At 44.8% G+C, this 25729-nt stretch overlaps 1 protein-coding gene and 1 long non-coding RNA gene across 2 annotated transcripts in view; both read right to left on the bottom strand.

Moving 5' to 3' along the window:
- Positions 1-10025: 10025 nt before the first annotated feature.
- LOC129784349 (uncharacterized) overlaps positions 10026-25729 on the bottom strand; it is a 36723-nt gene continuing 21019 nt past the window's right edge. Inside the window, exon 2 of the long non-coding RNA XR_008746999.1 lies at positions 10026-12119. This is a non-coding gene — a long non-coding RNA (uncharacterized LOC129784349). The remainder of the gene's footprint in view (positions 12120-25729) is intronic.
- On the bottom strand, positions 12735-23994 carry LOC101913646 (organic solute transporter subunit alpha-like). The gene is made up of 8 exons (XM_055802752.1): positions 23393-23994; positions 21660-21811; positions 21470-21543; positions 19771-19929; positions 16649-16760; positions 15602-15748; positions 14133-14238; positions 12735-13651 (listed from the first exon to the last, which is right to left on the bottom strand). Exons 1-8 carry the CDS (start codon positions 23469-23471, stop codon positions 13464-13466), a joined length of 1017 nt encoding a protein of 338 aa, XP_055658727.1. The 5' UTR covers positions 23472-23994; the 3' UTR covers positions 12735-13463.

Raw genomic sequence — 25729 nt, 5'->3', positions numbered from 1 at the left:
TCGCCCCCCGTGCGCGGGCTGGCCGCTGGCCGCGGCGCCGCTGGGCCAGGCCGGCGCGCTGCGCTGTTGAAGCGTGCCATCTAGTGACCGGCGTGCGCGTGGTGGGGCTGCCCGCCGCGATGTCGCGACTCGCAGCGCCTGCCTCCGAGAATCCCTCACGGTCCTGTCGTTGAGAACGTCTGGGTATCCCAGATGTTACCCCGAGGGCTTCAGACTGCGGTTGCTGGTCACCTGGTTGGTGGAGAAGGTAAGAGGGAGTGGGTTCGGCCTTTGGATGCCGAGGCGGAGTCGCTGAGCATTCCACGGGGACAGCGTGTTTCTGCGAAACAACCGCCTCACCCTGTGGGCGCTATTTTCAGTTCCTCAGCTCTGAAAAAATGTGGCAATGGGAGGGGTGTGTGTGTGACATGCAATTATTTCATCATACTCCTTTTTTTTTTTCCCCTTCCTTTCTAACCAGAGTGGGGAAATAGCTCAAATACAGTGATTTTGACTTCATGAGCGGAATGAAGTTTCGTCTCAAGGTATAGTACTAAAACCCCTGGAGAGACTGTAGAATAAAAATAAATTAAATTGTGGGTGAACTATATTTCCCATCAAGGCACATATAGAAGCTCCAGCCTCTTTTGCTATCCCAGGGGTGGTATGCTGGAACCTCTGAGACTGAGGCTGTTGGTGAATTACAGTTGTTATCCTTGGTGACTGGTCCTTCACTGACACTTCTCTGGTAGCTCCCCTTCCCTTGCTCTGTTAGCCACTTCTGCACAGGCACACTGAAAAGCTAAACATGCTAGCTGCAAAAAATAATCCAGTTAACCTGATATAACTCTTACTGATGTAAAGAACCACCAAAGACTAGACCAGACAGGCTTTTCTTGGGGACATGCACAATGCAGATGTTGTGCATCAGGAAAAGAAATGAGGCATTTTGCTCATTGAGAGCATTGTGGGGGTTGCTAAATTTTTTTTTCCATGAGAAGTATTTTACTTTTCTGACAATTATTTTCACAATTTAAAAAAATGATATCTGTCGTAATATGTCCTTCGATGTGTCCTACAAAATCAAAATGTGTATCAGCTCTCTGCTAAAAAAATATTTGAAAGACAGAACGGTGTAGAATACAAACCCAGGTGTCCTTCTACCCGCAATATAGGACAAGCGGGAAGAGATGCAAGAGGCAGGGGGTACGCCACGTTGCGCAGGCTTGCCATTTTCAACTATTACCAATAGCTGGAAAAGAGAGAAAACTGCGAGTGGCTCGAGGATGAGCTGTTGCACATTGCTGGGCAGTCGGCCTGTAGCTTCCCAGGAATACCAGAATTCAGACAGGGGGAAGATGGTAGATCAAATTTTAGTAATCATCTCTCCCTGCAAATTTTTCAGTGCGACACGATTACAGGGGTTCTTCACCCAGCTTTGGTGGCAGAGAATACAGGCAGAAGATAAGAAAAGTTGGAAGTAATTAATCACGCGATTTTAAAGAAAGAGCAAACAGCCAGCTGGCACCTAGTCACACTTGTCTCACCTCTCCTTAGGAGAGGGTTTCAACAGAAATTACTTACTCATTGTAGAGGAAAAGCACCAGTAGCAAATCTTGTCTCAGACAGCTACAACTGTTTACAGAAAGGATTTGCCTTAGTGTCAGGGAAATCTGTTTAGACTATTGGTGGAAATCCAGCTTGAGGATGGGATAAGGTCAATAATATTAGCCAAATCCTATTAAACTAATTTAGATTGCTTCCTCAATAAGAGCCATTCAAAGGGCGTGTTTGAGTCTAGAAAGTTAAGAATGATAAATCCAAATTAAATCCTTTTAATCTCTCTCCATTTATCAGCATTCTTTTCCTTGAGGGAGAGACAGGCTAAAAATGATGACAGGGGTGTTGGTATGATCCTAGCATTGTCTCTTCTTTCACATGACAAAAGCAATTCAAAATCCCATTATAATCATGACAAGAGAAATTTTAATTCATTCCTTTGCAAGGAACTGGCGAACACAGTTTTACTGAAGAAGCTGTAGCTGAGGGCTCCACATGGCAGAAGCCAGGCAAACCTGAGAGGTCGTTTCTTATGCCACCCAGCTGCTGCCGGTGCGGTGTGGGCTGTTTAGGAGCTGCAGGATCCGACCAAAGCACACGCCTGCCCGTTCCCTTCGTTCCCTTTGGAGGGATGCTGTCTGCTGGGCCAACGCTTAACAACAGGTCACTTTACATTAAAAAGAGAATGGCTTGATAGTCCTGATGGTGATTTGTAAATATTGGTGTAAAAATTCTAGTCAAATAGTTTTTGTGCTGTATCGGATATAACTCCCAAAAAACTTCCATTTGACATGCTCAGCATGGTGTCCATATGTTACTTCATATGGCTTTGATACCAGTTTTGTATGTCACTCAGCTGAATCTGTGCAAATGGTCAAAAATCAAGAAATTATAGGAGGGATTTGTGCGTGTGTGCGCACGCACTGGGAGAATCACCAAGAATCAGCATTTTAAAAATTTTTTCAAAGTAATTTTCAAAGTAAATTACTTTGCTGGGTAGCAAAGTAATTTACATTTGACATCCACAATTTGCTGGTAAGAGACCAACTAACATGTAACTCATTATTATTGTTAAGAGACTACTGTTAGCTTCCAGAAGCTAGCCGATTTTCTGACACATAATTATTCTGACAGCAAAGCCCATCGCACCCTCACAGCCACTTACCTGAGGGCTCAGAACTGCTTTGGATCCTCAGCAGGCACCCAAACAAGGTAGCACCTCACCAGGGGACTTTGTCAGATGTCTCCCATTTTGGTGGTAGGGGCCGTTCTCCCCAGGCGGTCTGTGCGCAGGAGACTGAGATCTTTAGGCCTCCAAGAAGAGAATTTCAAAAGGAGGAGGGAGCATGACAGAAGAAGTTGCTTAGTAGAAAGCAGCACGTTACCAAAAGGATAAGAGAGGAAGAAAGAAATGGTTGAGCTTTATCTCTTTAACGTTATCCACAGGCAGACAACAGGCAGGACTCCGTCTGGCAGGTGACCTAACAGGTTTGATCTTCCTTGCTTGTGCAGTGTAGATTCTTCAGCAACTCCCAAGGCAGCTGGTACTGCAAAAAAAAAAAATTATCCCTGAGTTGCCAGCTCTGTCTTTTGTAACACAGTAGCTGCTCAGTAAGAACTGGACTAAAATGGCCAATGTATTTCTTGTGAAATAAGGGTTACTTGACCAAAGCCTGAAATCCGATCCTTTTTGGAAGTAAAAAATAAGGTACATGGGGAAAATAAATAGCTTCAGAAAAAAATGAGCAATCATCTCCAATCAAAAACATGAATTTTAATATGTTAGCCCCTCAGACTCGCTTGCTCGTGCTCTTTTTCACATTACATATGAGCAGCAAGGGGGGTTGCTCCATACAAGAAAGAGAAAAGAAGATGCCCTCACAGCTCTGGGGACCTGACATAGGAAATATTACTTACAACCAAAGCAACCAATTCAGGTGTAAACAATTTCTCCTGAAGCACAGAAGCAGCAGCAGCTAATGTCATGAACAAAAGTAGGCAGGTGAACAGAAATAGAGCAACAGAAAAATGGATATGGGAATCACAGTCCGGAAATTCAGAAGCAACAGTAACTCGTATGCAATGAGCTATAAAAAGCAAAACTGACCAAGAAGGGAAGTCATCATCAGCTCGCATGAAAATGCAAATCCTTACTACCTGTGTGTAGCATTTCTGGCAGCATAAATGCTACTTGACGGGCATGGACACAAATCATAAATGCTTCTGCTGTGAAAGAAGAAACGCAATCTCTATTTACATTCATCCAAAAATGCGTTGAGAATTGAAAGCCCCAAACAATTAAAATACTGGAAGTGCTCAGAACAGGTTACCTAAGTCAGAGATATTAATCCAGTAAAAGAATTCCAGAGTGCTGACTCACATGTACCTGAAACACAGTTCCTATCTCAGTGCAAACAGTTGCCATAGATATCTGTGGACATGTGAGAAGACCGGGCTGCACAGAAAGAGCCACATGTCCCTCCCAGGGCTTCGTGGGGCAGCCTTCTGCCTAAAGGATGCTTCTTGATGAACCCTTAGTAGATCAGATGCCATTTAAAGCTACCCTACCCTTGCTGGCTTGCTTTTTTGTGGGAGGGTCTGCTTGGAGGTCTTAGGGGTTTAAAGACAGTGCAGTGACAAAAGGCAATGAAAAGCCCCACGTGTTAATTGTGGGCAAGCAGAGCTCCCATACCACGCTTCACATCACTGTGCCTGTGGCCAAAACTGGGCTGCTTCTAGACTGGATGTGAGTCCAGATAACATACCTGTGCTCACCTGCGCGGTGCCTGCTCATGTGGAGCAGGCTCTTCTCAGTCTGTAGCTGTCAAGTCACACCCTTCTTGTCGATAAGCCACAGTATACTCACGCCAACAAGACTAACGACACCCTTAGGTGGAGTTGACTCAGCTATCAGAGAGTAAATCACTCCTCTCCCTTGCAGACTTTGTGGTGCGAGGTTGCTAATGCACTGAGTTGTAATAGTGCCATGCTCTAAGCTATAAGGGTAGGGTCATTTACCAGAAATAATACCTGGTTTAGACCACTTAATAATATCTGATAATACATGGAAGTGGTGATGATCAGGGTTATATCAATAGCTGAAACTTCAAGGTAGAAAATTCATTTGCGTTTTCCAACTACATTTGTTTCTCTCATGTACACATTTGCTTTCCTGATCAACTGTCCTACCTGGACATCCTTTCTTTCTAAATACTACAGGGCATCCACATTCCTAGGAATGCCTGTAAGGATCAGAACGTGGCTCTCCTGGGAACATGCATTTTAACGTTTGCAGAACTTGGGCTAAAGCCCTAATCTAAAATGACAGTTCGTTATCTCCTTTTAGAGATAGCAGGAACAAGTAATTCTGGGAAAGCTTGTATTGACAGAAAGAAGAAAAAGAAGAAATACGTGCAGTACCTTTTAAAAAAACAAAATTACTAGTAGTCTTTGAAAATAATGATTCAGTTTTTCAAAATTAAGATAAGAAAGCATAACTGCAGAAAATTAGTCAAAATAAATACTACACAGCAGATACTGATACTGAAAGGATAGCAATAGAGTTCTAGGGAAACAGCATACACCATTTTCATGCCAAGGAAATTAGTCCTTCTACCATTAGCCTTTACATAGGTTTTGATGTTATACTTTGTGTTAATTATTTCCAAATCACAAGTGCAAACACTCACCCTGATTGGAAAATTAGCAGATTTCAAACTCAGGTAATTTCCCCCTAATGAGGAACTTGTTGAACTGAATTTAACAATTAGCTCACACCCTTTGCTAACAAGGTATGGCAAGGTTACAAGAAGACACAGAAACTCACCTTTTTCAGTAATTTGCAATAAAGGATGAATATAAATTTGGAAGTTGTTTTCATGCTATTTCTAACTCTCCTTTGGTTCTTAAGGCAGTGATTTTTGAAGACTGATAGAAGTAGCGCTACCCATAGTGAATAGTTCTCCCTTGTTTTGTAACCTTTCCCCCTCTGGGTCAGTTCATTCAGGTGCCTTTTGCTACGTACCAAGCCCCTGCAAAAAGGATTTAACAGCTTAAAAAAGTAAAATGTGATCTATTCGTCAATGTACACGATACATAGGTAGAGCTAACAGGCTAATACACTTGCCACCCCTGATATGGCAGCCAAGGAATGGTGGCTGGGCAGCCCTTCAGCCAGGAGGGGAAAGGCTGGCTTCTGCTGCCACTTGGGAAGGGCTGATCGTTGACATTGCTGAGCTACCATCCTCAGGCTACTTGGGTTTGTTTTTGTAGGATATTATTGGGTTTTCATGCTGGTTTTTCTGTTCAAGAACCTTTGAACTGTTAATTATCCCTATGTCAACACTCTCTCCTTTGCCAGCAATCTTACCTTTCTTCTTATGGCTCTGCTCTGCAGAATGTCTTGCAGCGCTTTCTCACAGCTTAGCAGTTCTCGAAGATGTCTGAACCGATTTCAGGCTCTATCAAAACTAAGCCTTAGATCCCAGAAGGCATCTGTGATATGATGCCTGAATCTCTAGAGGGGAAACTGACATTTTTCAGCTGCTAAATTGCACTAAAGGAAACAAAAGTCATTTTATCCTACCATTAGTTTTCTACGCACGCTGTGACCCTATCTGCATAATGGATGCTGGGGCAGTCAGGGCTTAAAGAAGGTGGCCTCTTTGTAGTTGTGAAGGGAAGAGACATCCACAGATAAAAGGGAAATTGCCTTTGGATAATGTTTCTCTCTCCTGAGACCTGACCAAAAATGTCCAAAATATTTCCAAAATTGGTCTGATTTCTCCCACAGAGACATAAAAATCATTCAATAAACTCTCCTATTTTTCAGTGCACTTTCTGCAGCAGGGTTTACTTTTCCTTGTTTGAAGAACAATGAAGAATACTCTGAAACTTCAAGCTGCCTTAGGCATGTTGCAAAGCTCCTGTGTCTTCAAGTGCGACGCTGGCACACCAACTGCTTGATTATTTGGCAGTAAGTGGCATCGGTGTAGGTGTAACAAGCTTTTTTTTTTTTAATGTAAAGAAAGGGTAATGAATTGAGAAATGGCAAAAAGAGAACATTCTGGAAAAACAGAACTCTTTAAATGTGGTGCCTTAGTTGTCTTTATGTAGAGACATTTTGATGGGAACTGGGATTTTGAGAAGTAAAGAATGAAGAGTTTGCGGTTACCTACTCATAAGGCTGCACGATGATCTGTGGGGAGTTATACTAAGGTGTGGTTTAGCAGAGAAAAATAATCGAAGATATTCTGCCTACTTTCTCTTGCAAGTCAACAATACAAAGGTCTGTTCTTCACACCAATTCCACAATTGACAAAGAGATGCTCTGGCTTGTAGCTCTTACTCAAATGAGGGTATGAAAGCTTAAGACCCACTCATTTTATTGTTCTGGTGGACGGCTTATCTAACCATGATATAACTTACCTAACCATTACTTAACTCAGAAACTCTTAGCTTAATTTGTGATCTTACCACGTTTAAGAGGCAGTATTTTTCAGAGCAGGGAGGTGAGACTGGGTAATTTCTGCAGCCTGATCCTAGCTGACATAAAATTCCCTTGTGTGGCTTTGGGCAAGTTCTCTAGATTTCTCTGCCTCAGTTCCCCTTTGCGAAAAGAAAGAGTATCATGCTGAGTTCAGACAGCACGTTAGAAATATCTAGTTAACACTTTCAAAGGGATCTAAAGCAGTAAAAAGGTCAGTATGCTATCTAGCCCTCTTCCTCACAAATTGTGTCTTAAAAATAGTGATCTGTTTTACCTGGGAGCTAGGGAGGTGCAAGCAGATTCATGAACTGTCCTGAAGGAACACGTGAATGGCCATCAGTAAAAGCAGTAGCATTCAAACTGTCAGCAGCAGTCAGACTTTGTTTAAAAGGGTAAGGAAGCCATGAGGCAATGTATCGAACAGGTGGACTTGTTGCAACAGACCTATTCTACATTTTCATTAGCTGTGTAGCAAATGCCTACTGTTTTCCTCTCTGTTATCCATTAGTCTTCTTCTGGGTTTCTCCACCACTTACACTAAATCTACCCATTCTCTAACTTGTTCACTTTACCATTGTTTGTATCCTTATTGTGCTACCTGACTTCTTCCCCTGCTCCAGCTCTGGGAACCATGGGATCACAGTTCAGCTCTTGTACTGACTTTTTTTTCTTGGTCTTTCTTTGGAAAAAGACAGTGCCTATAGCAAGTAGGCTCTGTCATCTGGCTGCCCTGGGTCTGCAGGCATGAGCCTACACCCTTGCACCTCCTCCCTGAGGAGCACTACTCCACATTAGTGTTTTTGTTTTGAGCAGGATGAGGCAGGGGCATGTGTGAGGGCGTAGGAACGGACAGGACAGTTGGAGGGGGGATGTAGGGATAGAAAGATCTGTAATCAGAAAAGCACCCTCTTAACACCTGAAACAAATCCTTTGGGTATTAAATCATGAGGTGTTTGCTGCTGAGACATATAAAACACAAAAGCACGCACTTAAATAGAGGCTTCACTGCTCCTCATAGCTAGCCCTAGGGAATGACAGCTTGCCACTGCAAGGAGGTGTGCTGGGGAAACCTCTTCAAGGTTCCAGCACTATCAGTGCTGCAGCCAACAGGAGCCCACACCATGGTCTTCTGGAACAGGAAGGACTCAGTGTTGTTTTAGAAATAATAGCTTGAATGACAGATGAAAAAGGAGAGCACTGAGCAGCTTTTCTTTGCCAACCCACTACTGCAACATTACAAGGTGCCAGCGTTTGTCCTCCCCCCGTGTGCGTGTGCTGTTCCTGCTCCACAGCCCTATATGACGCCCCAGGAGGCTTCATGGTCAGTATTGCCCTTCACACCTGCGTCTTTAGTGCATGGCCACCAAAAACATCTAACTCATCTTTTCCTGTATTCTCCTTAATTGCTTCCAAACGGCTTGAAGTCCCTTAACCTTCAATCACACACCTCTGTGTATACTTATCTTTCTGTTTAATGGTGTTGGTGCCTTTTATCATCATAGACAACAATAAAACTACCTTCACCCTTCCTCATGTGATAATCTGAAGCAAACATAGCATAAAGGTTATGTGCTCACCTTAACGCTCATTACTTTACTGCCACTGTATAAAATGAGTTGTGAAATTTACCTTCTACATTTATCTTCTAGATTTTTTTAAATGTTTTCAAATACATTAATCACAAACACATAATTGAAAGCCAGTTTATTTTTTTTCACTGACCTGAAAGGGATCCTTATCAGAACTGTGACTGGAGGAATTTCCGGCTTTCTGTTTTGTTTTTTCATACTCAGACTGCCTAAGCTCCAACTTGGAGGTTGCAATTTGCAATGTTTTAATTTCAGGAGTGCCTGAACAAATGCACTGCGGGGCACCACAGTTGTTGGTGCTGATTACAGAAGTTACCATCAGTCAGCAGAGGGGCTGCGGGGGTGTTTGACTTGAGTGACATGCTTATCTCACAAAACACATGACAGGTGCAGTCTATCAAAATGACTGAGTGACACCCCAGGAGGGGTGGGGGCCTCACAACCTGGTGTTGCTTCAGTAAAAGCCAGAAAGACCCTACACATCTGTGCCGAATCCCCCAACCCGCGCTGAACCGCCAGGCCTCACTGGCCTTCCAGAATTGACAATCCTTGCTAAGGGCCAATTAGCACACAATTGACTTAGTCTCACCTCGCCATGAGTATAAATCTAGCATTTAGAACCCTCTGTTTTGAGGATGAGAACTCCAACTACACAATGGGTCTGGACACCTCTCCTCCCCAAGCAGGGAAGCCTCTTTGGTAAGACTTGCACCTCCAACTGTGTCGGATGTTCCCTGGGAAAGTATTGTTACAAAAGCGCTGAACTTGTAAGTCGAGCAGTAAGTGCTTTTATCAATGGCAATTCCAGATTTGGAATATCTGTCACCTTAATAAATCATTTATCTTTTCAACTTTGTGAAACTGTTTTGGTGAAAGTCCTTAAGAGGACTCTGACAGGCAAATGTTGACTCCGATGAGTGGCTGTGTATATACAATCCTTTAGACTTAAAACCACTAACTGAACCTGAGACTAGGACTGGATCCAGCCACATGTACACTCCTCTCTGAGAAGGGGTTTAGAAAGCAAGGGGATCCTTTCTGAACCTCGTGACTCAACAGGAGGGCTCCTTCCCCCTGGCCACATGTCAGCACCTATGACATGACACCTGCTGCCCCCGGCTTCTGGCTCCCAGGCACCTACCTAGGTGCCACACCTCGGTTAGGCAGGCTACAGCTACTGCTCTGAGCCAGAGTTGGGCAAGAAATTATTAATTAAAAAAGAAAAAGAAAAAAAACCTGTACAATAAGACCCATACATTCTGCTTCATTCACATAAGCTTAACTCAGGAAAGCTCTTAGGCACACATTTAAGATAAAGTATGTCCAGTTTTTCTCTGAAAAGGCTGTAAGGAAGTGGTTTTTGGAATTAGTATACATCGTAAAAAAAAAATAATCTTTGCTGCCAAATCTGAAGTTCACTTGACAATCAGTATGGTACATTTTATTGCTGAAATATGTCAGATGAAGATCACAACAAATATTAAATACCTACCCAAAAGCGTAACAGCTGGTCATACCTGTGGCTCAATCAGGCCCACACTGATGTTTGCAAGATATATTTAATAGGCACTTCAGAGACATAACAGATACCGGACCAAGAGCAATGAGTGGAGACTTGCTATGCCCCAGCAGCTGCTTTCGCCAGACCTACAGAGACCACCACTTATCTATACACTCCATTTGTTTTCAAATCCGCTGTCCACCCTACGGCACATGGATCTACTCTTCTGTGCCACAGATGCCACCCACCGAGGCACATCTCTTGCAGAACCACTACTGGAAACATTTTCCACTAATGCTCGTTTGTCTCATTTGCTCTAGTCATTAAAGTCTTTTCCACAGCAATTTACAAAGATTCCTTACTAGCTCAAAATATTTATTTTCCAGTTTTGAAGCTGCTTGAACTCACAGCCAACCATTCCCAATGCCATTACAAAATTAAATACTGCTCTGCAAGTCTACGTATGTACCTGTGGCCTAGACTACACTGATATAAAGCAACACTAGGAATATGCTAATAGCCATAACGTTAAAATGCATTAAGCAGATTTCTCATGTTAAGAATATGTCAACTGATCCCAGTTAATTCTACTGACACAGTCTAATGCAGAGTGAAAATTTTCGCCTAAATTATTTTTCAAGGGAAAAGTGCAGATCCTGTCACATTAATGTAGTTCAATAATCTGTATTAATTTCCCAGACTGCCTGCTCAGAAAAAAAAGATTAAATATAAACATTGTTTCAACCACTTCAAAACAAAAATAATTCAATTTTTCTACTATAATGGAATCCTTCAACTGTTAAGGAAAATATTATTCCTGGTCCCAGTCAGAAAGAAAAAACCATTTTGTTTAATTCAGCCCCCTTTTCTACTTTCAGATGGTTCACTAGCTCTTTTCAGAATACTTCATCTTCCACCAACTCCCAAACGGAAAGCATTTTTTTAATTCACTGTAAAGTAAAATTAAAGCCCCAGTATCCTTTGGACCGTGTCCAGAGGAGGGTCACAAAAATGGTCAGAGGGCTGGAGCACCTCTCCTATGAAGACAGGCTGAGAGAGTTGTTCAGCCTGGAGAAGAGAAGGCTCCAGGGAGACGTTATTGCAGCCTTTCAGTACTTAAAGGGAGCTTGTAAGAAAGATGGGGACAAACTTCTCAGTAGGGCCCGCTGCAATAGGACAAGGGGTAATGATTTTAAACTAAAAAAGGGCAGATTCAGACTAGATAGAAGGAGGAAATTTTTTACGACAATGGTGGTGAAACTGGAACCAGTTGCCCAGAGAGGCAGTAGATGCCACATCCTTGGAAACATTCAAGGACAGACTGGATGGGGCTCTGAGCAACCTGATCTAGTTGAAGATGTCCCTGCTCGTTGCAGGGGGGCTGGACTAGATGACCTTTAAAGGTCCCTTCCAGCCCAAACTATTCTATGATTTGCCTAACTTTGCTCTGATGATAAATTACATTTGATACAATATGGGTAAAAGATGTTACAAACAACTTTGCCAACATGAAACCTTTTCCCATCCTACGTATGGAATAAAGATTCTTGACATGTGGATTTGGTATTTACTTCTAGGGATCAGACTAGATGAGATTAGACAAGTGCTAGTATGTGGCACTGTACCTCCCATCCGAACAAACAGAATATCCAAATGCTTACTAAACACAGTATCATTTTATAAATCATAGTGAGATAAACCAAAGCAATTAGGTTTATCCAAGAACATCAGGATCATTTGCAAAAAGTAAAAAATGGTTTATGCAAAACAGAGCAACAAATGTAAACTGAAAAGATCCTGTTATACTTGAAGTCCTACTGGATACCTGGGCAGGTCAGGTTTTGGGTAAAGAAGCTGGGGAGGTAAGAATTTTTTGAAAGAGATTCCACAGAATCATAGAATCATTTAGGTTGGAAAAGACCTTTAAGATGACTCAGTCCAACCAGAAACCTAGCACTGCCGAAGTCCACCACTAAACCATGTCCCTAAATGCCACATCTACCTGGGCAGCCCGTTCCAATGCTTGACAACCCTTTCTGTGAAGACGTTTTTCCTAATATCCAATCTAAACCTCCCCTGGCACAGCTTGAGGCCATTTCCTCTTGTCCCATCACTTGTTACTTGGAAGAAGGGACTGACACCCACCTGGCTACAACCTCCTTTCAGGTAGTTGTAGAGCACAAGGTCTCCCCTCAGCCTCCTTTTCTCCAGGCTAAACAGTCCCAGGTCCCTCAGCCGCTCCCCAGACTTGTGCTCCAGACCCTTCACCAGCTTTGTTGCCCTTCCCTGGACACACTCCAGCACCTCAATGTCTTTCTTGCAGTGAAGGGCCCGAAACTGAACACAGTGTTCAAGGTGCGGCCTCACCTGTGCCACGTACAGGGGGACGATCACTGCCCTGGTCCTGCTGGCCACACCGCCTCTGGTACAAGCCAGGATGCTGTTTGGCCTTCTTGGCCACCTGGATACCCTGCTGGCTCATATTCAGCTGGCTGTCAACCAACACCCTCAATAGCCCTTTCAATTGGCCTCATCCTCACAGACACTGTTAGCACAAGGATCCTGAGTATAATTATTCCTATTTTCCAAGCAGAGAAACAAAGCATCACATAACATCTCAGATTCTAACTCGCTTTCTTTTTCCAGGCCAGTGAGAGAGAATCTGCTGTCCCTAGGAAGAACATCTGCCAGTGGCATATTTACAAATAGCAACTGTGTGTTTACCAAGTTAGGAGGTGAATTGCCAAGTAATGTGAAAAGTCTTGCCCCCTAAAGACATAATAATTTCTGTAGGTGGAGAGCCCAGACAGGTTTGGAGATTTCTAAACATACATATGCAAATGTATTTACTGGTCAGAATTAGCTATGGAGAGCTTGTAGCACAGAGTGAGGGCTGATAAATATTAATGGAGGGAGGGTGGGGAAATGCTGTGTTGAACATATGACAGCAATCCAGGGTGAAATAAGATTTTAAAAAGTCAAAAGAGATGGACAAGAATGACTCTGAATTAACTAAATTATAGCCATGCTAATAGCTAAAAAATAAAAATAAAATCAAATCACATTGTGAGACAGTTTGGTTATCGTCAAGTGCTCAATAACAGCATAAAGTACATGGTATGAAATCTTACTAAATTACATGGTATGAAAACACTCACACCATGTATCTATCACTGGAGAATAAACAGGGTTATCTTTCCACTAGTGGTACTTCCAGTACTATAGCTCACAGGCCTTTCATGTCAGAAGTTGTTCCGACATGGACAGTGGTTAATTGTGGTGGAAGAATAGACGAGCTCCTGAAGCTGAGCTTCCAGCTCTGGCAGAACAGGAGCACAGAGGGCTTCTAAACCCTTGGCAATCCATCTTCACTAACTGTGCCATTCAACACAGTCTTTGGAGTCTGCTGCTTTTCCCCAGCTTCTTCAGCCATACAGTCTGGAGGCTCTAGGTCATCGTATCTTCTCCGATAGACCACCCTTGAGATTAGGGTTATCAGAAACATTTCTATGATGAGGAGCTGCTGGGTCATATCTGCCAAAAAAAGGAAAGCAAAGAAAAGCCCCCCAGAGGAGGAAATAACTATCAGACACAAAATGAATACCTGGCTTATTAATTTTCCTCTGTGCAAAAGGAACAAACTTTACTATCTTGTCCCCATCACAGAGTATCTTTCACACTTGGCAAAAAAAATCAGTTACAGAATTAGACTATTGACAATCAATAAGCATGTAATAAGTTATGCATCCAAAACACAAGAGATTTAATAGTAATTATGCATGTTGATTTCTTCTCATTTCTGATTCCACCTCTTCTCATTATAAAGTATTTCTCTGCGACTATGACAGCTGTAAAACTTCTGTTATTGTTTTTTTAAGTAAAATCTGAGATTCTCCAAAAGCTACATGATCCCAGGAGATCAGTATTTTGGGAAAACACCAGATAACGCAGTTAGCAACACTGAACTGGCACCTTTATTAAGTAAAAAAAGAACATCCTTTCCAAAAGAACTTACATGCTCCTCTTGCTGAAGAGGAGAGTGGTGGAGCGCAGGGAATGATTCTTTGCATGGCCAACAAGTTGATAATAGCTGCCTGCAAGTGGTTCAGAATGAGAATAAACTGCACCAGAAAGAGAAAACAGATGCCTTAGCTACCAGAAAAAGGTTTATAGTTCACACAACAATTCTGCTTTCATAACAGACTCTCTTTTGCCTCATTCCTCCCTTCTTGCCCTCCCTTTCCTCCCATCTACCAGCAGGCTGCCTGCCACTGCAGAAGTCATCCTTAGGTCAGGATAATACTGCTCTGAATGTGAGTATTAAATTAAACCTCTGTTTGAAAAGTGTTTCTTCTCAGCCCTTCATTCGGAAGGTGCAACACACACAGACCTCCCAGCTGGGACTGTAAACCATAGGTAACAATGTTTTAAAAGCTTCCTGTTAATCTGACCTATGGGCTTACGTTCTCCCTTAGTGCAGGAAGGCCTGAAAGAACTTTTTTTTCTGTTGTCTCCAATTTTTGCCACAGCAGGGAGATGTGGTGTTCCTTAAGTTATGCGAGACTGGCTTTCTTTGCCAGAAGGGTTGAAGGACTCTTTAACAGCTTGGGTTCAGCAACAATCACACATCGCATTACCTGCTACTTGCTGAGCTAGGCTTTCACTGCCTTGGAGATACCAAAGCGTCTCTCTAGCTGCTGCTGTAACTGCCTGAGTATAAACCCTCGCATTAACAGTTTGCCATCCTAAACCTGGATTCACCCTAACGTAGCTTTGCAGATGTGATTATCCTGTTTATTGCATTTATGAGTGCTTAATAATTTACTTAAGAGATTGTAATGCACCAGCCTTTCTGTAAGTCCTGTTCAAGAAGGATGGATATCCGAGGCTTCTGCTGTATTCTATTCAGGGTGATGTGAAAGAGGATGGCCCTGACTCTGGCTTTTTTCAGTCTAACCTGTCTGGTTCTGTTCCTTATATTTAATGATTCCCAGCCAGTGTTTTCATTATTGTCTAACTCTGAAGTGCTGAACGGCCAAGAAAAATACTGTCAACACATTGTGACATGCTGAAAACAGTTCAAACAGCCACCCACACAAAGCTCCACATCCTCTCCTAGCTTTTGAAAGTACAGACCAGCTTTTTAACATTGTGTTTCAGGATACTGCATCTACAAAGCTTCCTTCAAGACCTGCAGAAGGTGCTCTTTTGATTTCAGTTGCCTAAAGATAAAGGAATTTTACACAGCTTTCACATCTCCAGCACTCCTGAGAGTCTAGAGGTAAATTGGCTCAAGCAGAAACTGAACAGCAGCCACGGAGAGTGCTTCAACAGGATGCAGCTTCCATCAGGTAAAAATATGCACAGTGTATTTAATGGGGGGCAAAAAATACTATAACTTTTCAACAAAGGATCAAGAACTAGAAAGACAGTGTTATATGAGCAGTTAAGAGAAATTCTTATCAGAAATATTAAACTTCTCACCTGATAAAGAGCAAACTTTGGGATGATCTTCTTACAGATAAGGAGAGTCCTAACTTGTTGAAACATGATTCCAACTGGCCACAGAGCAATAATGGTGAGGACACCAACGAAGCAGCTAATCCATATTGCAGCTCCTTTGGGAGATAACTGAGGAGCAAATCAAACAAGCATACCTATAAAACTTTACAGTGCATTTTACTATTTCCAGAAAGAAGTTGTGAACTGGATGATGCAGATGTTAAAATGCTTGTTTCTACCTCCTTGAAAGCTGATGGCATCAGCAGTTGCTGGGGTTTGCGTGGGGAAACTGCACAGTACCAACTGGAGTGCTAGCACAGTGCTGTCACCCAGCAGGCACCAGCATGTCGATCTGTTCAGCCTGGGAAGGTAACAAGTGACACAGCCCCTCAGTCTGACCCCAGCAGCATCTGGAAACGCTCAGCATCTCATGACAGCAATTCAGCATGACATCTCAGAGGGGTCATTTATTTTATACCATGAAACCACAAAAAAATCTATTACTTTTAAACTGAGTTATCCAAGAGGTGCAAACTTATTAGCAGACACAGACTTCTCCACCATCTTGCAGCATATATAGTACAAAGCAGAAGTACAGTACTATCTTTTCTACTTTGCACAGATATAATGTCACCATGATTTACAGAAAAACATAGAATTAGGCTTCCTGTTTATGTTCCAGCCAATATACTTGTTTCTTAAGGCTGTACCTTACAAAATACAGGGCAGGCACATCTCACAGGGCAACATGCAGTCCTGCTGTTCTAACCATACAAGCTGGGGAACATATTGGAGCATGATCTGATGCCCAACCCACCCTGATGCCAAGTTTCTTTCCAAGAGAAGCCAGGAAATGGAGAGTCTGGAGGAAGGCAGAAATTATATGCTTCAGGGTCTCAAAAGAATACACTAAGGACTCACTTGGAAGTGACTCCCAGATTTCACAGTTTAGTTGTAGGCTAAGATAGTAACGTCAACCCTAAAACCTATGGATTTTGTGGAGCATCTCTGATTAAAACATTTACTTACATTGTAAAGAGTGTAATTGCCATTAGTCCAAAGCACTATTGATAAAAACATGAGCATGGGTCGAAGGAAAACAAACTGAAACGTGCCCAGCTTTAGCCAAAAGAGGGTTCGCCTGGCCAAAAAAAAAAAAAAGTAAAAATAAAAAATTACATAGATCAAGATCTCATTAGCAACCTTAATAACATTTTTGGATACTGTCAACTGCAAAACTTTTCCACTCCTGTAGCATGTAGTCAAAATCCAGGGAGGAGCAGATTAGAAAATCTTTCCAAGAATTACCCAGTGTTTATTTTGTAAAGTCTCTATAAAAATAGTACTTTTCCTGTTCTGCAGCAATCACATACTAACCAGAGCTGGGCAAAACATGATGCCTTTCTCTGCCTTGAAGTTAACCAGAGAGCCAGTAGCAACATAACTGGTTTCTGAACAATAATGCCACTTGCTCTTGCCTTGTTGGCTTACTATTTCAGTGCTCCAATGAAACGGGGCAATTCAGCCTTCCTGTTCAGACACTTCCTAGTCCTGTGGTAGACCAAGAAAGGGAATCATACAGACCTAGGTGAAAGGACTGGTAGTTTTTCAAGGCATCATAAATACTACCATGTAAGCATCTGGATTTGTTCCTCTGTACTCTAACCGAAGAAGGGAACTATCTTTCACTTGGCAGACTGCACAAGGCCAGCAGGACAGCTTAGGATTTCGTTACTTCTGTCCTTACTCCTGACTACTTACTGGGTCCAGAACACAGCCCATACACAGCAACCTGGCCAGCCAGCATTAAAGGCCACCAGGAAAGGGGAAAATGCATTTTCTAACAGAGGGCACAAAAGCTGAGCCTGAACTCTCCTTCATTCTTCACAGGACAAGCTGTGGCTGCTATGGCTGGCTCATGTTTTAGTCTGTTACTGTGTATTATTTCCCATACTGTCAATGTTGTCTTCGCTGTAGCTCCCTGGGCCCTTGAGACTGCCATCAGAGATGCCTCAGCAGACAACAGGCTGCCATTCAGTATGCTACAGGATATAGCCATGAACCGGGAATGATAGGAATTGCTCAATGAATACAGCTAATAACCACAGGGTTATGAATGGCACAAACACATGTGGAAAGGCCTGCAACTGGCCAGCCACTTAGTGTGTTTGCCTTTTCAAAGATTTATTATTCCCAAAAGGCTTCAAAGAATAATACGACAAACAGTGTGGTCACTGCAACACCACAAGTTGTTTCCCTTGTCAACACAGGTCTATCTTTCTTGACCATCAGACCTGTTCCAGCACATCTCTCCCTGTTGTATGACTTGTTACTTTGCCTCATCTGTGTACTGTATCTTGTTAGGTTTCCCAGGACTGCTCGACAGTATATGTCTTTTTTAAAAGAATGAACCCCTCCACTGGAGCAGCTCCCTGCTTACCCAGAAGGTACCTGTGGGAGGAATATGAGACTAACCTTTCTCTGGTATAGCTTGCTCATATTTCAAAAAATTGTACCCTGTAATGGGAAAAGGCTAGAAGTCAGAAGCAAAGATAGCAGATAGGTTTCCCAGTGCTACAGACACTGGAGGAGGCCTCAGCCCTCTGCAGAGCAAAAGCCTTTTTTTAAAAAACCGCTGTCTTTCCTCCCAGCAGTAGTAGGCACTATCTAGCTCCTGAAAGGAGTTAATATTAGCTAATATCATTTTGCATAAGCTATCACTTGACTGACCAACAGGAGGGAATAGTAGAAGATCCTCTCCCAAGCTCCCAGCTACTACAACCTATACAGAGGGTGACAGACATGGAAAGAAAACCAAATACACTGATGACACGTTAGATCTATAGCACAACTCTGCCTCATGGAATTTTTTCAGCTCTGACCACTGAAATGAGCTTGAAGCAATGCCCGTGAAACTCAGTGGGAGTCATTTAGATCCATATAAGTAGTTGCTGATTTTACACTATTGTATGACATCCATTTTTGGAGGTACATTTTTTGGTTGGTTTACTACGTATTCTTCTCAGTGCCACCTCCATGTAAATAATTAGTGTTATTCTATTAAAATAAAATTACACAACAAGAGTTTAAATTCTAATACTGAATAAGGCAGTTTAAGGAAGAATTATTACAGTAAAAAATAAGGGGGTTTGCAAACACGTCACAAACTACTATGCTGCATTCTGTTCACCACTTCCATTTAACCAGGCCCCTAATGTCCCTCTTACACTAATGTCCAGGGCCTCATAAGAAAAGTCTCTGTCTTGCACATTAGTCCTTCAGCTTCTGCTGTTAATGAGAGAAACATTCTCCTACTCCGTGCCAATAGGAGAGCCCTGGGAAATACACGAGGTTTCCAGGCGTGTAAATGACAGGGTGACATTAGCCAGAGGAGGAGCTCCAGCAGGCAGTGCTCACAGGAAGCATGGTTTATGTTACAGTGTATCGGCTCCCGCAGGCACAGCTCTGCATCCCTACGCCACTTCTCAAATATGCTTTAATACTAAGCTTAGTAGACAAAAATATTTGCTTTTGCCCTACCAGACAATGCCATTTCATTGAGACCAAAGCTTTCCACGCATTGCATCTTTTTTTTGTTCTAAAAATTATTTTAATCTGAAGTAGTTTGAAAGTCAAAATCAGAATGAAACACTTCAATTTTATCAAAGTAAAAGAAATTTTCTTTCAAGACAGCCTCAATTGGACAATTCTGCTTGTGAAAAATACTCAATCTGGAGACATTTTTTTCCCTTCTGGAATGAAAAGAAACTTGAAATCTCAATTATTAGGTTTTCTAGAGTAGAAATTCCTCCTCCCGCACAGCACTGCTTACTATAGAAACGGTTTCTTGGAAGAGAATAGGATTAGTTGAGGAGGTAACACAGTACTCAACATTACTAGGAGTGGGAACGCTGCACTGGATTAGACTGAGAGAACTCATGCTCTCCACTCTTACGCAAAATTCTGCATTATAAAAACGAAATAAATTAGCAGTGGCGTACAGCCCCAAAGTGATGGCACCGTTTAAAAAAAGATGGCTTGAGACTGACTTTCGGGAAGCAGGGAGGCCCTTTGCTGTATGCCTGCCCTTGCCAAGTTGGCTGAATTCCAGCAGCCGTTTTCTAGCTGGGAAATCTTAAAGGGCAACTCACCTAGTGATGCGCACACGAGGGAGGCAAAGGCAGCAGCAGCAGCAGGGACCAGTGCTAATCTTGAAATGATCATTTTCAAACCGCCTGAGGAGCAGCTTTTGACCTCCACACTCTTTAATCATCATCATCAAAAACTTGTGGATGACTATGGCAAAAAATCTAGGAAAAGAAAAAAATGCCAGCTTGATTTTATCTGTGTCTCTCTCGTATGCCCACGCAGGCCAGTGCCACCGTCTGTCCAGGGTTTTTATGGCTTGCGCTTTGTAATCAACAAAAATTCTAGCAGTAGCTGTGAAAAACTTTCCACCATCTTAGAGGACAGAACTGCCCAAACTTCACCAAAAGAGGAATAAACCGAGGCACAGAGCAGCTATGGAATCTCCCAAAGCCACACTGGTGGCTGGTGGCAGAGTCAGTACTAAAGCCCAGGCTTTTCTGGCCCAGGTCGTTATGGCCATATTTTTCCATCAGTTTTCTAGTCCTGACCGGCACAAACTTTTTAGAACAAGTCCTTGTCCTGTTCCTCCTCCAAAAAAACCTAACAAACCACCAACAAACATGGCTAGCTATCATGTAATGTGCTGGCCCCGTCAGGGTGTGGTTCCTCTGCAGCCAAAGCTGAACCAAGCACTGACTGCTGCAACCCTGTCTCTCCCTCCTTTCACCAGCTGCACATTCTCAACCCTTCCTAGGAACTACAGATGGTGCAACCGCCCTTTCCTCCCTGTCCCAAGCTGATTTAGGGAAGTGATTCACTGAAATCCAGCCTCACCAAATAAAAGAAGTCCTCTTCAGCTGCACTGCCTCTTTGAAGGAGCTTGCTGTGCAGCTGGACACTGAATAGTAGTGGATGCAAGTGAGGGAACCTGCAGCTTGGGCAAGGGAGAAGGGGGGATTTAGACAGGCTTAAAAGGGCCACAGGACTGGATCCTTGGAAGCTTCTGGGAATCTGCACTCCCTGCACAAACTGCTGCATGCTAACAGTGTTCCCTGTTCCTGTATTTTCCCTCATTTTTGACTCTACTCTCTTAGTAAATGCAGTGTGATGTGGGATGGGACTGTTCCTAAGAGTCTGTGATACTGTCCTGCAGTGGGCTCCAAAATGATCCCAAAATCAACTGTGGAGTGCCTAAGGCCACAGCATCCCTCGACCTGGCTCTGCCTACCACGGCCACACCATCACCTCCAGAAAGCCAGGACCACATTTCTCACTTCTTCTCTGCGCATGTCACAGCTGTCATGCTCATACAGAAATTGCTTTTATCAGGACAACCGTGGAACATTTTTACATTGATATACTCATCGGAGGTTCACTTGCCACTATTAATAATAGACCTCCATAGCTCATCATTAGTAAAAGCACAGAGAAGAGGTCACAGGTCAGAATCTCTTTCCACATGACACACCGAGAGAGGACAGAAAGAGTACTGCTTCAAAGCTGCTGTCAGCCTGAGGGATCAATTACATGCGAGTCACAGATCTTTCACACTGAGGTTCCCACACTAGGGGACTGCAGCACCGGGAACAGCTTCAGCATTTTCTACCTCCCAGAAAAGAGCTGCCAAGAGATTTCAACCCAAACCAAAAATTACTAAATTGTTAAATTTACAAAATGACTGTATTTACCAAGAGCAGCAGATGTTTAAAGGGAAGAAATTCAGGGTTTGGGGCAACGTTTAGAAACAAGCAGAATACTCACACTGCTGCTGTGAAATCTGTAAACATTGTTGAACGAGGAATCCACATGCCAGTGCATGAAGTAGTAGCGATCACCTACAGAGAAAGGGAGGAGGGTTGTACAAAGGGCAGAGATAAAGCAGATTCATGTGGATTTTCAGGGAAACCCTACTTTCAACGTTCAATTTTATCTCTTTTCCATGATAACTTACTGGAGCTGCAGCATTAATCCAAATGATGATTGATCTTTTGGAAGAGGGGATTTTCCGGTAGATGTAGACCGCTTCCTCTATAAACACCAGATTGGCAATTAGCATCATCACAGTCAAGATTGCAAAGAGAAATCTCCCTGGTAGGTCAAGGCCTGCAAAGAGTGAAAAGGAAACAGAGAGTTCTGGTTTATTTCATAAACATTCCAAACATTTCACGTAAAGGAACAATCTCTGAGGGGGTGCTTAGCCCTATTCCTGCAAAGACTGGCACTCATCCTTAGCCACCTAGATAGACCATTGACTCCACAGGATGATTCAAATACTTAAACTTAAGTTCATGACTACATCTTTCCAGGATCCACAGACAGCATATGGAAAGAATATACCTCCATGTTCTCAAAGCATGATGCAAAAGTCCCCTTCAGAAATGCAGAGTTCCAGAAGAAATGTCCTTAGATGAATGTAACTAAATAATACATAAGTAAATAAAGTAAATGCATATTCTGGGAACTTTTCCAGGTGGACTACAAGAAAAAATGTATTTACTCAGTATTAGTACTTTGCTTCCATTGTATGTTCGTAGTAATGTATGTGCATAACTTCCTTAAGCATGCAGTTTTTAGAGGCTTGGTGGGAGTCTGTGGGGCAATGTAAGAATAAGCCCATGACATTTTTGCTGAGATGAAACTTGATGCCTTCACCAAATTCTTTTTTACTTCTCCCTTAAAGCTGGATATGGATATCAGCATTTACCCATGGCTGATGGGTTTTACATCTCCACTGATGTTTGGTATGGCTACCAGCTTTTACCCATGGCTGATGGTTGAGGTGTATTTTTGCCCAAGAAAGGAGACAGAAGCAAGCACCCCAGTGGAGTCATGCTTAACTTAGGAGAAGTTCATGCTCACCACTAGCAGTAACTCCCGCTGTGGCCACAGCCTATCTAGAAGCATACTGAGCAGTGTCTCAAAGGTGAGAACCTGCCTGCCCCTGCCTCTTGAACCCAGCCTGCTTCGAAAAACCCCAACACGACCAGGCTTGGCTGCAGGCGGAGCTGCCCACACCGCAGCGGGCACCCTGCACTGCAGCCGGCATCCTGCACCGCAGCGGGTACCCCGCACCGCAGCCGGCATCCCGCACCGCAGCGGGTACCCCGCACCGCAGCTGGCATCCCGCACCGCAGCATCCCGCACCGCAGCGGGTACCCCGCACCGCAGCGGGTACCCCGCACCGCAGCCGGCATCCCGCACCGCAGCCGGCATCCCGCACCGCAGCCGGCACCCCGCACCGCAGATCCCACCACGGGGGAGCCCGAGGCCAGGCGCGGGCTGGGGCTGCTGGGTTCGGCAGCCCCCGGGCGGCCCCGGCGCTCCCCGCCGACCACCCTCCCCCTCGCCCACCACCCCGCTGTCACACACCGGCCCGCGGCTCTGGGCACGGGGGTCCCGTCCTCGCTCCCTTCCCCGAGGCCGAGGCAGCTGGGCCCCTGCAGGCGGCGGCCCGGCCGGGACGGGCGGCCCCCCTTGCCTCCGCCCGGGGGATTTCCTCGCCGGGAAGAAGGGCGGCCGGGCAGGCGGAGGTGGGAGCAGAGGCAGGACCGGGGCAGGGGCCGGGGGCAGGGGCAGCCGCCGCGGGTGGGTGCTGAGGGCGCCGGGCCGGCGCAGGGGCCGAGGGGCCGGCCGGCAGCGGGCAGCCCCCTCACGCCTCGCCCCGGCGCGGGCGGACGCACTTACTCTGGAGAAGCTCCTGCGAGTAGGGCGGCTCGCTGGCGTCGCAGGACGGGTCGGCGGTCCCGTTCGCTTCGCCCCCCATGGCGGCGTGGCCGCCGGCCCCTGCCGCCGTGCTGTGGGGGAACGCGGGGCGGGCGGCGGGGTCGGTGCCCGCGGGCGATGCAGCCCGGCCGCTCGGGGCCGCCGCGGGGCGGTTAATGATTAGCCCGGGGCCGGGCCTCCGCGCCGCCTCCCGCGCACCGGGGTGGGCAGTGCGGGCCCGGGGGGCCCCGCGTCCCCCTCGCCCCCCGCTCCGTCTGCGGGGAGCCGCGTCCCGGCGGCTCTGCTCGGCCTCCGTGGAGGTGCGCTTGGCTAAGCCAGCGAGGCCGCCCGCCGTCCCCTTCCTTCGCGGGCCGGGGTGTGGGGGCGCCCGGAGCCGGGTGTCGCACGGCAGCGCGGGCTGCGGGCGGTGAGGGACCGGCCGAGGGGCGGGCTGGGTCCCCGGGGCCCGGCCGGAGCGGCCCTGGGCACTGCGCGCTGCCCGGGGCCCGCGGAGGCGGGAGGCGGGTTGGTCAGCGCAGAGGCCTCCGAAGGACTGTCCGTGGAGCCCGGCACCAAAGGCGTCCCGATAATCTTGGCTGCTATGAGGAGAAGAGGTGCACCATCCTCTGCACCGGGCAAAGGAGAGCGCACTAAGCGTAGGAGTACACCAAGGGATTCTCCGCTTTGCCACTTTTCACCTGCTGGAAGGGTCTTTTATGCAGCCTGAGCCTTTTCAGGCCATTTCCAGGGAAAGGAAATGAGGAATGAAATGATGCACTTCGGTGACCCACTGAGCTGTTGTGGGTAGTCACACTGAAACCTGGCTGCAAGAAGCAGCAGAGGGATGGTTACAGCGCCAGGTGACACACGGTATCAATAAATGCAAAGTAGGACAGTACCTGTGCAATGATGAGCTGTTGCTACTCAGGAAAAAGATCCTGGGGCCACAGTGGGATAGTCTTCGGGAACAACGGCTGAGGAATAAGCATGGGAGAAAATGCAAAGGAATGCCAGAAATTAGTAGATAAAGGAAAAGCACAAACCAGCTGAAACACATATGAGAGGCCTCCCTTCATCAACGTGGTATTCCAGGAACTTGAACAAATTGAGAGCAGGCAAGGAATTTAGGGACTGTAGGATGTTAGCAGGCACCATGGGCCCTTGCGGTAAAAGCTGCCATCGTGCAGTTGTCACATGATTCCCAAAGGTTTTATGGAAAGGATAGGCCGGACACTGAAATGCTAGTATTAAGAACACAGGGATGCAGAGAACTGAACTGCCTAGAGGCTAACACCAGCAGGTACTTGATTGAGAAAAGGCCAATCCCTTCCAGTGCAGCAGGATTTGGGAGCAAGACAGATGAGGCTGCTGGCAACCTGTTCTGTTACTGTCAGGAGGGCTTGGTTGCAGACCAAAGCCATTTATCTTGAGTCCTCCTCAGCATTGCTGTCATTTCTTTCACTGCATTGAAAGGTGAAGGGGAGAGCTTTCACCAGGAGGGATGCAGCAGTAACTGGCTGTAGAAGTGTTATCTCCCCAGTCTTGACAGGCTGCCCAGCACATCCTCCATCCAGCACATCTGCTGCTGCCCAGCTGCAGAAAGATACAGGAACAATTCTTGAAACATCATTCCACCTTATTTTCTATTTGGAAATCTGTTTATGCATCCTGCAGACACAGTTGGTAATAGAGGGGGAAACAGCCTTAACAGACCACAGATTTTCTACCCAGTTTGCTTGATTTATTTATTTGAAGGTGATCACATATTCAAAAATGTGGGTGAAGGTTCAAGTTATGATTTACTGAGATGGAAAGATGCCCCCCAAGGCTTTTGAGGGTTCTTCCTAGTCAGAGACAACAGGATTCTCATCTGCTGCTATTTTGGTTGCCAGCTCCTTGTATTCCATGAAAGCTAAAAAAAAAAAAAAAAAAAAAAATCCCTTTCCTGCGTATCCATTTTTTTGAATGAAGCAGCTCTGTCAATGCTTTTGTTAAAGAAATTCACACATGAAGTGTAGAGGTGACAAAACTCATGGCTATTTTACCATATTTAGAAGGAACCCAGAGTCTGCTTTGACTTAAGAATTCCTTGAAGAATCCACACAGTAACAATTTTGGATCTGACAGTCATATTTCAGACCAGTTTGGAGCAATTACTGCAGCATACACTGGACATGGCATTAGAGAACTTCTTGTCTCAGCCCTATAGAAAATTAATAGGTTGAAGTTTAGAAGTTAACAATTCTCAGCTGCTGATCCATCCTACTCCCTCTTCTACCGGAGTCTCTTGTGCAGAATAGAGTCTAAAACCAAAACTAC

Source organism: Falco peregrinus, chromosome 4 (assembly GCF_023634155.1).
Source record: "Falco peregrinus isolate bFalPer1 chromosome 4, bFalPer1.pri, whole genome shotgun sequence".
Lineage (NCBI taxonomy): Eukaryota > Metazoa > Chordata > Aves > Falconiformes > Falconidae > Falco > Falco peregrinus.
The sequence above is the reverse complement of the archived record's forward strand: the minus strand, read 5'-3'. Positions and strand labels throughout refer to the sequence as shown.